This window comes from Acomys russatus, chromosome 1, assembly GCF_903995435.1.
Source record: "Acomys russatus chromosome 1, mAcoRus1.1, whole genome shotgun sequence".
NCBI lineage: Eukaryota > Metazoa > Chordata > Mammalia > Rodentia > Muridae > Acomys > Acomys russatus.
The window spans coordinates 86,807,233-86,821,974 of NC_067137.1; the positions used below are offsets into that span (position 1 = coordinate 86,807,233).

At 45.2% G+C, this 14,742-nt stretch overlaps 1 protein-coding gene across 2 annotated transcripts in view; it reads left to right on the forward strand.

Moving 5' to 3' along the window:
• Fntb (farnesyltransferase, CAAX box, beta) overlaps positions 1-14,742 on the forward strand; it is a 75,595-nt gene that overhangs the window by 5,140 nt on the left and 55,713 nt on the right. For both annotated transcript variants that reach the window (XM_051147875.1, XM_051147883.1), the window contains exon 2: positions 12,550-12,614. In XM_051147875.1, the coding sequence (XP_051003832.1) occupies positions 12,550-12,614 (65 nt within the window). The remainder of the gene's footprint in view (positions 1-12,549; positions 12,615-14,742) is intronic.

Genomic DNA, 14,742 nt, shown 5'->3' on the forward strand with positions numbered 1-14,742 from the left:
ATCCTGGAACTCACTTTGTAGATCAGGCTGGCCTTGAATTTAGAAATCTACCTGCCTCTGCCTCCTGAGTGCTGGGATTAAAGGCGTGGGCCTCCACCACTGCACAGCTGCATCTTCCACTTGAAATACCAGTGATGTCATTAGTCAGACAGCTCTAAGCAGACCAGAGATAGTATGATTTAAATGTCAAATTTATATAAACCCAACAGGGAGGGTGGGGTTGGGTATGGTGGTAACATCCTGTAACCCCAGCACTTAGAGGATGAGACAAGGACACCACAGTTAGAAGCCAGCCTGTTCTACGTAGCAAGACCTTATCTATAAACAAACAGCTGAATAAACACAAAAATAAAACTGGCCTGAAAATATATCTCAGTGCTGGTGTTCCTGCTGTATAAGGCCCTGGGTTCAACTCCCAGGTCTATAAAAGAAAAAAAGAAGCCTACAGACATTTCTGGTTGGGATGACATACATACACTTTTAGATTTTTAGGTATGTAGTAAACAAATCAAATGCCTATTGAGAAAATTTATGTTTAAATTTAGGTAACTGTGGCCTTGGGCTGTAGCTTGGTGGTAGAACACTTCCGAGCATATGTGAGGCTCTAAATTAAACCCCTAGCATTACACACACAAATATAATAACTTATATTTCGTACTTTATATAACACTAATTTAGAAATGCTAATTACTCTCCTCTTACCCATGAGGCAATTCTCTTAAACCTCTTCATGCGTCTTTTTATTATCACCAGTGTATTTTGAGCAAGCAAATACGCTTTCCTAGATCATGTGAGTAAGACAATCATCATTGAATAGCTTATCCCAGGCTCAAGGGCTGGCCCCGGCCTAGAAGAACAGGTCTGTAATCGCATCTCCTTGGGCCCATTGAGGCAGGAGGATGGGAAGTTCAAGGCCAGCCTGTATTACATAGTGAGGCCAGCTTGGGCTAGTTAGAGAGGCCCTGTCTCAGACAGTGAAAAGAAAATGGGAGGAACCATGAGATGGCTCAGTGGGTAGAAGCGTTTCCTGACAAGCCTGATGACGCATGCTTTTCCTTGTGGCTCATGCACACCCACCCACCCACCCCCACATGTGCACACACACACACATGTGCACACACACACACATGCACACACACGTATACATTCACATGACAATGAAATGAATATTAAAAAGGAATGTTGCTCCTTTTTCTGAGTTTTTAGTTTGTACCCTCTGTGCCAAAAGAGACTAGCAAGAGGAGACACACAGATTAGTAATGTACATCTCACAGCGATGCCCAGAGAAGCTAGTAACTCTAGGAGGTTACTCAGGGCTCCGGGTTAAGGACCATCTTCACTGCAGTGCTGGGATGTCCGGCACAGGAAGGTGACCACAAAGAGCGCAGAAATCAGCTTGGTGTGCAGCTTCACACTGTGCTTTAGGAAGTCTGGCTTGATCTTTCCTGTTGGGAGGGCGGGTGGGTAGTTGGAGGGGGCACGGGGAGGGGGGGCGCGGGAGGAAGATACCAGAGGAGGGAGGGCGACAAAGATGAAGACATCCTTTAGAGATACAAGCTGCTTCTTGTAAAGGAGCAGTTTCTGCTGTTTTCAAAGCTGTGTCTACTGTTGCTCAAAATAAGCAGCTCAAAATAATCCTCACATCAAAGAGGCTTATTGCAAGGGCCCCGTTTCGCCTCCTTCGCTCTCATTGTGAGTGATGGGCTCTCATCTCCTGCAGTCTTAGTTTGGGATGACATACTCTACTCACCCATGTTCCTCAAATACTAAGTTCAGGAAAATTTTTTGTTACCATTTTAGTTGAGAAGAAGGATAGTAAATTGGTGATTTAATAAAAAACAAAACAAAACAAAACAAAACAGAAAGCTGGGCCTGTTGGCTCATGCCTGCAATCTCAGCACTCTGGGAGGCAGAGGCAGGTGGATCTCTATGAGTTCAAGGCCAGCCTGGTCTACAAAGTGAGTCTAGGACAGCCAGGGCTACACAGAGAAACCTGTCTCAAAAAACAAAAACAAACAAAACAAAACAAAATCCCAACAATGGGACTGGAGAGATGGCTCCAAAGTTAAGAAACACTGACTGCTCTTCCTGAGGTCCTGAGTTCAATTCTCAGCAACCACACAGTGGGTCACAACCATCTATAATGTGATCTAATGCCCTCTTCTGGCTTGCAGGTGTACATGCAGGCAGAGCACTGAATACATAATAAATAGATAAATCTTTTAAAAACAAACAAACAAACAAACAAAAAAGAATGGCCAGGCATATGCCTGTAATCCCAGCACTAGGGATGTAGATCTCATTGAGTTCTAGGCCAGTCTGGTCTATGAGTCCAGGACAACCAGAGCTCTGTTACACAGAGAAACCCTGTCTTGAAAAACAAAACAAAACAAAGAAACCCAATAGCATTTATGAATGAAAGAAGTACTTCATCTCTTCTGAAAACCTTTTGTGGCTAGGAAGATGGTCACACAGGCATAAGGAACCGGGCTCCCCAGCACCCATGTGAAAATACCTACACTGGTGGAACTGAGGCCGGAGGGTTCCTGGAGCTCACTGGCCAGTCTGTATAACCAGTTCGTGAGCTTCCGGTTCAGTGAGAGACCCTGACTCCATACTCATAGGTTCTGAGTGTATAGATGTGTATGGAGAATACGGGAGTGTACGGTTCTGACAACCAGGCTGGTTCCCAGCTTCTGGGATGGGAGTTTCCTACCACTGTTCAGACTGGCATGCCTCTTTCTGCTTTTCCTTTTCATGCTCATGTTTAAAAAGTAAGGATGAGGGCTGGAGAGATGGCTTAGTGGTTAAGAGCACTGTCTGTTCTTCCAGAGGTCCTGAGTTCAATTCCCAGCAACCACATGGTGGCTCACAAGCATCTATACTGGGATCGATGCCACCTTCTATCGTGCAGGTATACATGAAAATAGAGCACTCCTATATATTAAATAAATAAATAAATCTTTTTTAAAAAAGTGAGGGTGAACAAAAGGCAAGCTTTGGGGTGGAAATTCTTGTCTCTTTTGTTCAGGGATGTATTTTAGACACCTAAAATATAGAGGGAAGATGACAGTATTATTAAAAAAAAAAAAATTGGGGCCTAGAGAGATGGCTCAGTGGTTAAGAGCACTAGTTGCTCTTCCGAGGGCCTGAGTTCAATTCCCAGCACCCACATGGTGGCTCACACCATCTGTATTATGATCCGATGCGCTCTTCTGGTGTACATGAAGACAGCCTACTCATATACATAATAAATACATAAATATCTTTTTTTTTAAAGAAAAAAATTCTTTTTTTTTGGTGTGTGTATAGGTACACTCACACTGTGCCTGCATACATGGAGCCAGAGGTTAGCCAGATGTCTTTCTCTGTCATCTTCCATCATATCTTAGTCACTGTTCTAGTGCTGTGAAGAGACACCATGGCCATGACAACTCTTATGAAGAAAGCATTTACTTGGGGGCTGGTTTACAGTTTCTGAGGTTTAGTCCATGGTGGACAGCATGGCAGCATGCAGGCAGACACTGCAGCAGTAGCTAAGAGCTACTTCCTGATCCTCAGGCAGAAAGAGCGAGAGAGAGGGAGAGAGGGAGAGATGGGGGGGGGGGGGAGAGGGATGTGCAGAGAGAGAGGAGATGAGAGAAGAGTGATTGAGGGTACCAAGAATGTCCCTATTATATAGTGCAGGGGGAGGGGAAGCCCGTGTCCCTGGGCTGTTCAGGGTAGAGGGCAGGTATGCCAGCCACGCCCTGCAGCAGGTAGGGAAGAAGAGATGCTGGGAGAACCTGGGAGGCCAGGTCCACATTGGTATGTTACATATACATCTCCCTAGCTTGTTCGGGGAACAGTTCTCTGAAGGCATCGCTGCTAACCGCCTTGTGGTTTGCTTTTAATTCTCCCTTCTTTATGCGATGAGGCGTTTAGCCTTTGATCTCCTCTATCTCATGGGGCAGGGAAGGAAGAAGTACGGCAGGCAGGCAGGAAGACAACACCAACAGCCTCTTTTCTTGGCCAAATGTAAGAAGGCCCGCTGTTTAGAAGGAAGGCCTCTGAGGCGGTTTTCACACGGAGCCTTCTGACATTTTATGAATGCTGAGTCCCTCTTTATTATGCCTTTTCCTTGGCAGTTTGTGAGGTGAACGCTTTTCCTTACCCTTCATATATATATGAAGATTATATATACTAAAGATCAATTGATTGGTTATAATTTGGGGGTGGGTGGGACAGGCCCTACTATAGCCTTGGCTGTTCTGGAACTCACTCTGTAGACCAAGCTGGCCTTGAACTCAGAGAGCTCTACCTGCCCCTACCTCCCAAGTGCTGTTATTAAAGTGTATGTGTGAGTGCGTGCTTCTTTGTATACCATATACATGCAGGAGCCCAAATAGCCCAGAAAGGGGCATGAGATATCCCAGAGCTACAGTTATTGGTGGTTATGAGCCACCAAATGTGGGTGCTGCTTATCCCACTTGGGTTCTCTGGGGGAGCAGTAAGTGCTCTTAGCTGCAGAACTGTCTTTAGCTCTTTATCTCTTTTATTTGAAGGCTCAGCTCCACGTATGGGCTCCTGTGTATTAAATACACTGACTCCTAATAGGAAACGATTGTTTCCCTCTTTGAGGCAATATCAACAGACAACAGCTAAAAGAATCACCAAGAGTTCACCAGAAAATCAGGAAACGTAGCAATTTACAAAAGAATCCAGTCATTTTTCACTTCTCGATCTCATCAGGACTTATGTGATCAGCGTTTACTCCTTTTAGCTGTTAGAGCTTGGAATGTCAAGTGCTTGGCCATAACTAATTGTTGGTACTAAAAAATGGATGATTATATTATAATTAGAAACATACACATGCTGTATACACTTGTATCTGAAAACCATGATAATTTTATCAGGTTGTATTTGTCAGCTACATAAATATATGTATATAGTGTAGTATGTATAACAGATGGATAAGTTATATTTCCGTTCAACTCCCCGCAAAGGGGTCACAGCACACAGGTTGAGAACCGCTGATATAAAGCCACCCTTAATCTTTATTGTCTCTTAAATGTATATTTAAAGTTTTCTCAACAAAGTGACAGTTTAGAACTTTCTCAGAACATTTAACAAAACATTTTAATAGTATAATAATATTTTTTGGGGGGGAGCTCAAGACAGGGTTTCTCTGTGTAGCCCTGGCTGTCCTGGAACTCACTCTGCAGACGAGGCTGGCCTTGAACTCAGAGATCCACCTGCCTCTGCCTCCTGAGTGCTAGGATTAAAGGGGTGTGCCCACCATGCCTGGTTTGTAATAACCTTTTAAAGGTATTAGTTACCTCTCTTTTTGGTAAGCTCTGATAACAGTCCGTTGACCTAATATATAGAGTAACATAAAAGTTTATTGTGGGGCTGGGGATGTAGCTTTGTTGATAGAGTGCTTCCCTCACAAGCCTCGGGGTCAGTCCCTGGATAAACTGGGATGGACATACATGCCTGTACTCCCATCATTTGGGAGAGCGAAGCAGGAGGATCGGAAATTCAAGGTCATCCACAGATACATAGGGAGTGTGAGGCCAACCTGGGCACGGGAGACCGTTTCAAAAGTAGATAGATAGATAGATACATAGATAGATACATAGATACATAGATAGATACATAGATACATAGATAGATACATAGATAGATAGATACATAGATACATAGATGCATAGATAGATAGATGCATAGATAGATGCATAGATTGATGCATAGATAGGAGGCTACCTGGATCTTGAATGTTACTGCTTGTTGGGTTTGGCACTTTCTGTTTTCCTTCTTGAAGGAGATTAAACATAAAGACATATTTACAAATTTTGGATGTAACACAGCCTTCATGAAAGTCGCATATTTACTAACTGTACAGAAAGGAAAGAAACTCATAGTTGCAATCTAATGAGCATGGTTGATGTACACCATTTGTGTGTTTTGACTTTATATGTATTAAGATTTAAAAAAATGTTTATTTAATTTTGTGTGTGTGTGTGTGTGTGTGTGTGTACATGTGTATGTGTGTGCATGCAATCTTGTGCCTGAGTATATGTATGGCACCTCATATGTGCAGGAGTCTACAGAGGTCAGAAGAGGCATGGGATCTCCTGAAACTGTGTTTACAGATGACTGTGACCCACCACGTGGGTGCCACTAATTATGCCTGGGTCCACTTTAAGAGCTGTAAGCTCTCTTAAGCATTGAGCTGTCTCTCCAGTCCCTTGTATTAAAATATCTTATACCACAGCAAACTCCTGCTTGGCCACTTCTGTTACACTCTATAAAGATGAGGTGTAACTTCCTGAGGAATTATGTCATGCAACAGATCTGGTATAAAAGGTTTATTGTGGGAAAGGGGGAGGGGCCTGGAGGAGGGACAGAGACAGTGAGTGGGCCATGAGGGCTTAGAGAGAGGGGACAGCAAGGGAGAGAAAGGGGATGCCCAGGGCACAGAGAAAGAGAATGTGGGGCCAGAGGGAAACTGGAACAGAGAGGCAGAGACAGTGTTTTATGGGCCACATATACCTGGCCCACCTGGCATGGCAGGGGCAGGTGATGATGTAAGGTGTTGCTAGGTTCCTCAGGGTGGCAGCAGAATCACCTGTATGCTAGCAACCTCCAAATATGAAGCAAATGTCAAAAAATTATATTTGGGGGGCTGGAGAGATGGCTCAGTGGTTAAGAGCACTGGCTGCTTTTCCAGAGGGCCTGAGTTCAACTCATAGCACCCACATGTCAGCACACAATTGTGTGTAGCTAGTTCCAAGGGAATCTGACACCCCCACCCATGCATGCATTCAAGCAAAATATCAATGCACATAAAATAAAAACATAGTAGCTGGGTGTGGTGGCGCATGCTTTTAATCCCAGCACTCAAAGTGAGTCTAGGATAGTCAGGGCTGTTACACAGAGAAACCCTGTCTCAACAAAACACAAGGTAAAAATCATAAAAAGACTTAATAAAATTATATTTGGGTTTTATGTGTATTCATTTTTCAAATATATTTAAATCATGCCTTTTTAATCAACAAAGCCTGTTTTGAGACAGGGTCTTGCTATGCAGCCCAGGCTGGCATTAGCTCACTGTTCTCCTGCTCCCTGTCTCAGTCTCCTGGTGCTGAGATCATGGGTCACTGTTCCAGGCCAAAGTACATGACTACTTATGAGGCAGTGAATTATCTGTTCATTTTTATAAATAGCTGACCTATGAGGTGTTCATTAGAATTTTTAACTTGAATGATTGGTATCAGTTTCCTACTGACTACATTGAAATGAAAAGGTGTGACTAGGAAATCCGAAGACAAATGACAGTATGTTTGGAATGTTTTTTTTTTTATTATTATTATTTTCCCCTAAGCATTATGACATATTTCCATATTTGTGTTTGGTATTTTAGTGTAGAAATAAACCTCCATCCTCCTGTTTGGTATTTGACTGATTATGTTGCCCATTTTGGAGCAGAAGCAGTTCTTGACTGTTCTCCCAGGCAACCACGTAGCAGAGTTCTGGGGAGGGGATGCCTCTGGTTCCCCAGGCTACCGACTACCTGGCAGAGTTTTAGGGAGGGGATGCCTCTGGCAGCAACTGAACCTGGTGTAGATTTGAATAGGCTTATGTTTGCTCGAGGCTTTTCTCCCAGTTGGGTTTGTTTCTTTGAGGACTGTCCTCTCAGGCATATAGCAGTGTGCCACAGGCAGACCTTGCTTCACGTCCTGGCTGACATGTGCTCCATACCTGTTTTCCCAGCTCACTGGCTTTACAGCCAAGGGCAGCATGGCAGGACCTGTCTGGGTTCTGTTTGTTCTGCTGCCTTTGCATTAGTCCCAGGAGAGGATTTGGAATGGAGAAAGAATTGTAAGGAACCCGGGACAGTGTCCTGCTTTTCCTAAGCCGTGTTGGATGCTGACTTGGTCTGTTTCTTGCAGTGTTAAAAATTCTTAACCACCTCATCCCTTAAGCTCAGGTTCAATTACAAATACCAAAACATCCAAAAGCCAAACGTAATTAAGTTTTAGGAGCCTGCCATTTTAGATGGCTCACATCACCACTCTCCTCATTAATGTAAGTTTTGCACATTTGTCAAAGGAACTAGAAACTCTCAATGGGTGTTTCAGAAATTGTGTGTGTGCGCGCGCGCGCACGCATGTGTCTGTCTTAAGGTTCCCAGGGAGAGCTGATGGGATGCACAGCTGAGTAATAGAACTTACCCAGCATTCTTAAGGCTCTATGTCCATCCTCTATGTTGCAAAAAAAAAAAAAAAAAAAAAAAGGGCAAATATTTGCAGAGCATGGTGGTGCACTCCTTTAATCCCAGCACTGGGGAGATGAGGCAGGGGGATCACTATGAGTTCGAGGCCATCCTGGTCTACAAAGTGAGTCCAGGACAGCCAAGGCTACACAGAGAAACCCTGTCTTGAAAAAAATAAAATAAAATGAAACAAATAAGGGATGGGGGGCATTTTCTAGGAACAAGATCATTATATATTTTACAAAATCAAGGAGAACTCACTATAAAGATCAAGAATGTGGAGGGAGCTGGTTGTGGCAGTGCACACTTGTGATCCCAGGACTCATGGGAGGTGGAGGCTGGATCAGGTGTTGAAGGTCATCCCTCAGCTACTTAGTAAGTTCCAGACCAACCTGGGTTACATGAGACCCCATCTCAAACACAAAACACTAGGGAGCTGGAGAGGTGGCTCTGTGGTTAAAGGACAGATACTGTGCTTAGGACCCAAGTTCAGTTCCCAGGACCCAGGCCAGTTGGTTCCCAGCTGCCTGTAACTCCAGCTCCAGAGAATCCAACACACTCTTTCCTCTTTTGGCTTCTATAGGCACTGAACACACATGTACCATAAGTGCACATGCGTGCACATACATACGCGCGCGTGCGCGCGCACACACACACACACACACACACACACTCTGAAGCCAAATCCAGGGCTGGAGAGATGACTCAGAGGTTAAGAACACTGGCTGTCCTTTCAAAGGTTCTGAATTCAATTCCTAGCAACCACATGGTGGCTCATAACCATCTATAGTGAGATCTGGTGCCCTCTTCTAGTACATAGGCACACATGTAGGCAGAACACTGTATAAGTAATAAATAAATAAATCTTTTTTAAAAATCTAAAACATAAACCCTCCAAAATGAGACAGACAGAAAGAGAAATGTCTGTGGCTTCTTTGTTGACCTGAATTTTTGAGATTCTTCATTTTGTGACACTGTGGAGATATATATATGACAGAACCAGATTTTTAAATTTCTTGGCATTTTAGCAGTTGATCTCCTTATACATTTCTTAGATGATTTTCATAGTTTTACTTAAACTTTAACCTGACAATAGCATACAGTCTTTCACAGGAACTAATTGTGTATTTGATCGACAATTTTATAGAACAGGGGGAATAAGTCTTTTAGAGCTGGGAGTATAGCTAGGTAATGAGTGCTACCTGCCATGTGTGAGGCCCTGGGTTTGGTCCCCAGAGCAGAAATAAGAGAAAAAGGGGGGATCAAAACAAACCAAAACACAGGGGGTGGACAGATGGCTCAGTGATTGAGAGCACTGCTTGCACTTCCAGAGGACCTGGGTTTGATTTGTAGCATCCACATGACAGCTCATCTCTGTCTATAACTGTGCGTCCAGGGTATCTGATGCCCTCTTCTGGCTTTCATGGGCACCAGGTGTGCAAGTGGTGTACAGGCATACATGCAGGCAAAACGCCTTTCCCCTTAAAGAAAGGTAGGGGAGGGAGACTATTTTCCTCTATCCTTTAATTTTTCCCCCTGAGATCTGTATTAACAAAAGAAAATAAAATTGTTAACATATATACATGAAGATACTTGGGGAGAAATGGTTGAGAATAAAAGCTTGGCCAGGCGTGGTGGCGCACACCTTTGCTCCCAGCACTTGGGAGGTAGAGGCAGGTGGACTTCTGTGAGTTCAAGGCCAGCCTGGTCTACCAAGGGAGTCCAAGACAGCCAAGGCTGTCTCAAAAAACAAACAAACAAAAAAGCTTATATAACAGCTTCCACTAACAACAAAGGATGGTGTGTGTGTGTGTGTGTGTGTGTGTGTGTGTGTGTGTGTGTGTGTGTGTGTGTGTGTGTGTAAAGGTGACCAGGAAAAGGAAACAAAAAGGTTTGTGTAGATTTTCATAGGTGCCTTTTCCCACATTGGAGCTCTGTGTGTGTGTGTGTGTGTGAAATGTAGTCCTTCTTTTCTTCCTAATACCGAGGATAACATTCTTACAAATGGCATTTTCTGCATAAATAAGAATTTTTCTTACGAAAGGGTGTCTATTGTCTTCTTACTTTAAGGGCTTCTCTTGCATCTCCAATCCCTTAAAGTAATAGGCTCAACACAATCCTTATGCTACGGAGGGGTATCTGGGTATAGCAGATCTGGGTATCCTACAGAAGCCAAAGGTACTGTTACCATCTAGGGGTCTTGATCCGGCTCTTTTTCTCTGCCAGCTAAAGCATTAAATGGCAGAGAAGATCTCAAGCACTGACAGGTAGTAGTAGAGACATGTCGAGCACAGCAGAGAGGAGCAGACAGAATCCGCAGTTGAAGAAAGGGTTTTATTAGGGCACACAGAGGGCGCCTTTCCACAAAGCAAGCAGGTTCTCCTTGAGGGCTGGGGCTTTTAAGCCTTTGGAAGGTCATCCTCCCGCACTTGAGGGTTGGTCATTTCCAAGAAAGACAGGATGGCTGATTGGCCCACAACTGTTGTGTAAACTTGTCCCAGTCTGACCTTGGACTCCTTGTGCCAGCCTTGGCTAGAGAAAAAGCCCAGAAGGCCTTTGTTTTACCCTGCCAGGTTTCTATCTCAGATCTAGAAGGCAGTCATCTTTAAAGTTAATCATCCTCATTACCTAGTCATGGACCCTCTGCCTATATGTCTGCTTACCTGGGGGTCTGTCTAGTCCCTCAATATCTATTTTCCATTGTCTTCTGGGTGACTGGTACTGTGTGTGTGTGTTGTGGGGCGGGGGGGGGGTGCGGGGGAGGAGACAGGGTATGCACCCAAACTGCCAGGTCCAGCTGGAATAACTCTTATGTTTTGGGTGGTTTGGAATGTTAGATCTTAACCCAAGGCCAGAGGTAGAATCCATTCTTTTGACCAGGAGGAAATAGCTTTCCTTTAATGGGCCTCCACAGAACCGAGATCAAGCTTACAATGACATTCCCACCTCTTAAGAGGTGGTCTAAAAATCGTTTGGGAATGGGCTGAAATTTGGGAGTAAGTAAACACCATTTTCACCATGAAAGTCTAGAGAGCCAGTTGTGCTCAGCAGAAAGGATTAGTGTCTGGACTGGAGCTTTTTGTTTTCTTAAAGATTTACTTATTTATTATGTATACAATGTTTTGTCTGCATGTATGCCTGTCTGCGCACCAGAAAAAGATACCAGATCTCATTATAGGTGGTTTGGGCCACCATGTGGTTGACTGGGAGTTGAACTCAGGACCTTTGGAAGAACAGGCAGTACTTTTAACCTCTGAACCTTCTCTCCAGCTCTGGACTGGAGTTTTATTTCCATTTTCTTGTATATAGTCTGTGCTGGCTGGTTGTTTGTCAACTTGACATAAACTAGAGTTATGTGAGAAGAGGAACTCCATTTGAGAAATGCCTTCATTCACACTGCTGGTAGGAAGTCTGTAGGGGACCCCGCCCCCCTTGGTTTTTTGAGACTGGGTTTCTCTGTGTAGTCCTGGCTATCCTGGAACTCGCTCTGTAGACCAGGTTGCCTCAAACTCAGAGATCCACCTGCCTCTGCCTCCCTAGTGCTGAGATTAAGACTTTTCTTGATTAATGATTGATGTGGGCTGGTCCAGCTAGGCCACTTTGGGGTAGGGTGGGAGTGGGTGTGGCACCATCCCTGGGCAGGTGGTCCTGAGTAAGCCATGAGGAGCAAGCCAGTAAGCAGCATTCCTCCATGCCCTCTGCTTCTGTTCCTGCCTCCGTGTTCTGCCCTGACTTCCCTCGGTAATTAGAAGATGGTGCACCCCTTTAATCCCAGCACTCAGGAGGCAGAGACAGGCGTCTCTGTGAGTTCAAGGCCAGCCTGGTCCACAAAGTGAGTGTCAGGACAGCCAGAGCTACGGGACAAATAACTGTCTCAAAAAACCAAACCAAACCAAAACAAGCAAACAAACAAAAAGGAAATAAACCCGAGTTGCTTTGGCTCTTGGCTTTTCATCACAGCAGCAGGAGCACTGACTTAAGCCAAGCCTCCAGGCAAGGTGCTGATCTGGATTAGAGACCAGAGCCCCTCCCCCTTCCCTAGCCCCCGCTTCTGGCATTCCTGGTTAGAAAACCAAGGACAGTGCCTGGATTGTTGTTTATGGGGATTCCTGGCCCTAAACTACCTCTCCAGTTACTTCTGTCAGGTTATAGAGCCTCCGAATCTCTATGTAGCACAGAGCTAGCTGTGCTGGAAGACTTCAGGCGCTATGCATTCGTGGTAGTAGGAAGAAAAAGTGGATAGCATCTCATCATCTACGTTTTCTCTCTTCCATGTCCTGCTGCCTTCTCAGGCCAAAGTAGAGGAGAACATCCAGGAGGTCTTCAGTTCCTACAAGTTGAACCACGTTATACCGAGGTAAGCTGTGAGTAGCAGCCAGCGCGCATGCAGCCCTGAGGGACCCCCTCTACCCTCCTCCTTGTCTCTACTTAACCAACTAGGGGCGTGTTTCCCCAACCAGCTGAACTAAATCTCTACCTCAGTGGAACTGGAGATCAGGAGATTGTGAGCCACCTGATCTGGGTGCTGGAAACTAAACTTATGTCCTCTGGAAAGCCAGCAAGTGCTCTCAAGTGGGGAGCTATCTCTCAACCCCCTAGACTAGTTCTTTTTGCCGGTATCCAAATTAAATTCCGGGAGACACCAGTTGATCCCCTCTGGTTTACGACGCTGTATGGGCAGGGTGTGGTAGTGCACGCCTTTGATCCCAGGGGGCTGGGGGAGGAAGAGGCAGGTGGATCTCTGAGTTCAGAGCCAGCCTGCTCTACGGAGTGAGTTCCAGGACAGCTAAGGCTACACAGAAACCCTGTCTCAGAAAACCAAAAAGAAAGAAGCTGTATGGTCCGAAGTTCAGCTTCACCTTGTTTAACACATCTATTGACAACTTTTTTTTTTTCTAGACAGAGTTTCCCTGTGTAGCCTTGACTGTCCTGGACTCACTTTGTAGACCAGGCTGTCCTCGAACTCACAGAGATCTGCTTGTCTCTGCCTTCCTGAGTTCTGGGATTACAGGTGTGAGCCCCCTTGCCCAGCCCGGCAATCTTGTGAATTCTGCATAGTCCATGGGCCAAGTACATAGAAGTCTTTTGAGACTGGCTCATCAGGGAACGGGGCTTTCCTCTATCGAGGCCTGTCTGTACTCTCCAGGTGAGAAGCACCTGTGGCACTGACCCAAGCAGAAGGAAGGTCTGGGTATTTCTTACTGAAAATTTACTTATGGCTCTAGCTACTGTAGAAAACAGCTAGAAAGGGCAGCATTTGCCGGGAAGGGCACGTGGGAAGGCAAAGGTCCTCATGCTTCCCCGGAAGGGCAAGAGGCAAGTACGGGTCAGCTAGAGGAACCTTTCCCTAGCCTGCCAGGCTACATCTCTGCAGTACCCAAAGCTGAGACCTTGGGCCGAGGAACTATTCCTTTAGTCAGGAGCCACATCTGGAGCTTCGCAAATGTCATTTATGTCAAGAGCTCAGGGGAACAGAGCTCCTATCTCCACCAGACCCGCTCCAGCTTCCGTCCCCAGAGGCGGTTGGACCTGGTGATGCTGAAGGATGTTTGGGAGGGCCATGCTGTTAGCCACTGTGTCACCTGCCTGAGCTCTGAGTCACTGTGTTCTGCCTGGGGCTCTGCGGACACACAGCCTCTGTGTTCCCACACAAGGGACCTGTGACTTCTGACGCTCTCTTTTCATTCCCCATCCAAACGGAGCCTTTGCACTCTCATCCTTTTTTTTTTTTTTCTCAAGACGTATTTATTCATTATTATGTATACAGTACTTTGCCTGCATGTATACCTACAGGCCAGAAGAGGTCACCAGATCACATTATAGATGGTTGTGAGCCATCATGTTGTTGCTGGGAAGTGAACTCAGGACCTTTGGAAGAGCAGGCAATGCTATTAACCTCTGAGCCATCTCTTTAGCCCTGGACTCTCGTTTTTGACAAGAGATGAGGAAGGCTGAGGGGCTGCAGTCTGGATGGGTTTTGGTGAGTGGTGGTAGAGAACCCACTTGCCATTTATAGATCTTAGGTCAGGTGTGGGTAGAAAACAAGTGTGCTTGATAGAATATATCATGTTTCTGGACTTGCTTCAAGAATCACACTGTCCAATTTTTATCTTTTGTTTGTTTGTTTGTTTTGTTTTTCCAAACAGGGTTTTTCTGTGTAAGAGCCCTGGCTGTCCTGGACTCACTTTGTAGACCAGGTTGGCCTCAAACTCACAGAGATCCCCCTGCCACTGCCTCATAGAGTGCTGGGATGCAGACATGTGCCACCACACCCATCTGAAACTATTATTCTAAATTTAACCTTTTGGTAGTCACAATTTAAGTCTTGGCCAGGAGGTATAGTGAAGTGGGTGGAGTTGTGGTCTCGCGGGTGTGAGCCCCAAGTTACAGCTCAAAAGAAAACAACCCCCAAATGACAACAAACCAAAGAAACAAAACCACACTTCAGGCCTGACCGCTCATCCAGGCTCACCACCATGCTTACC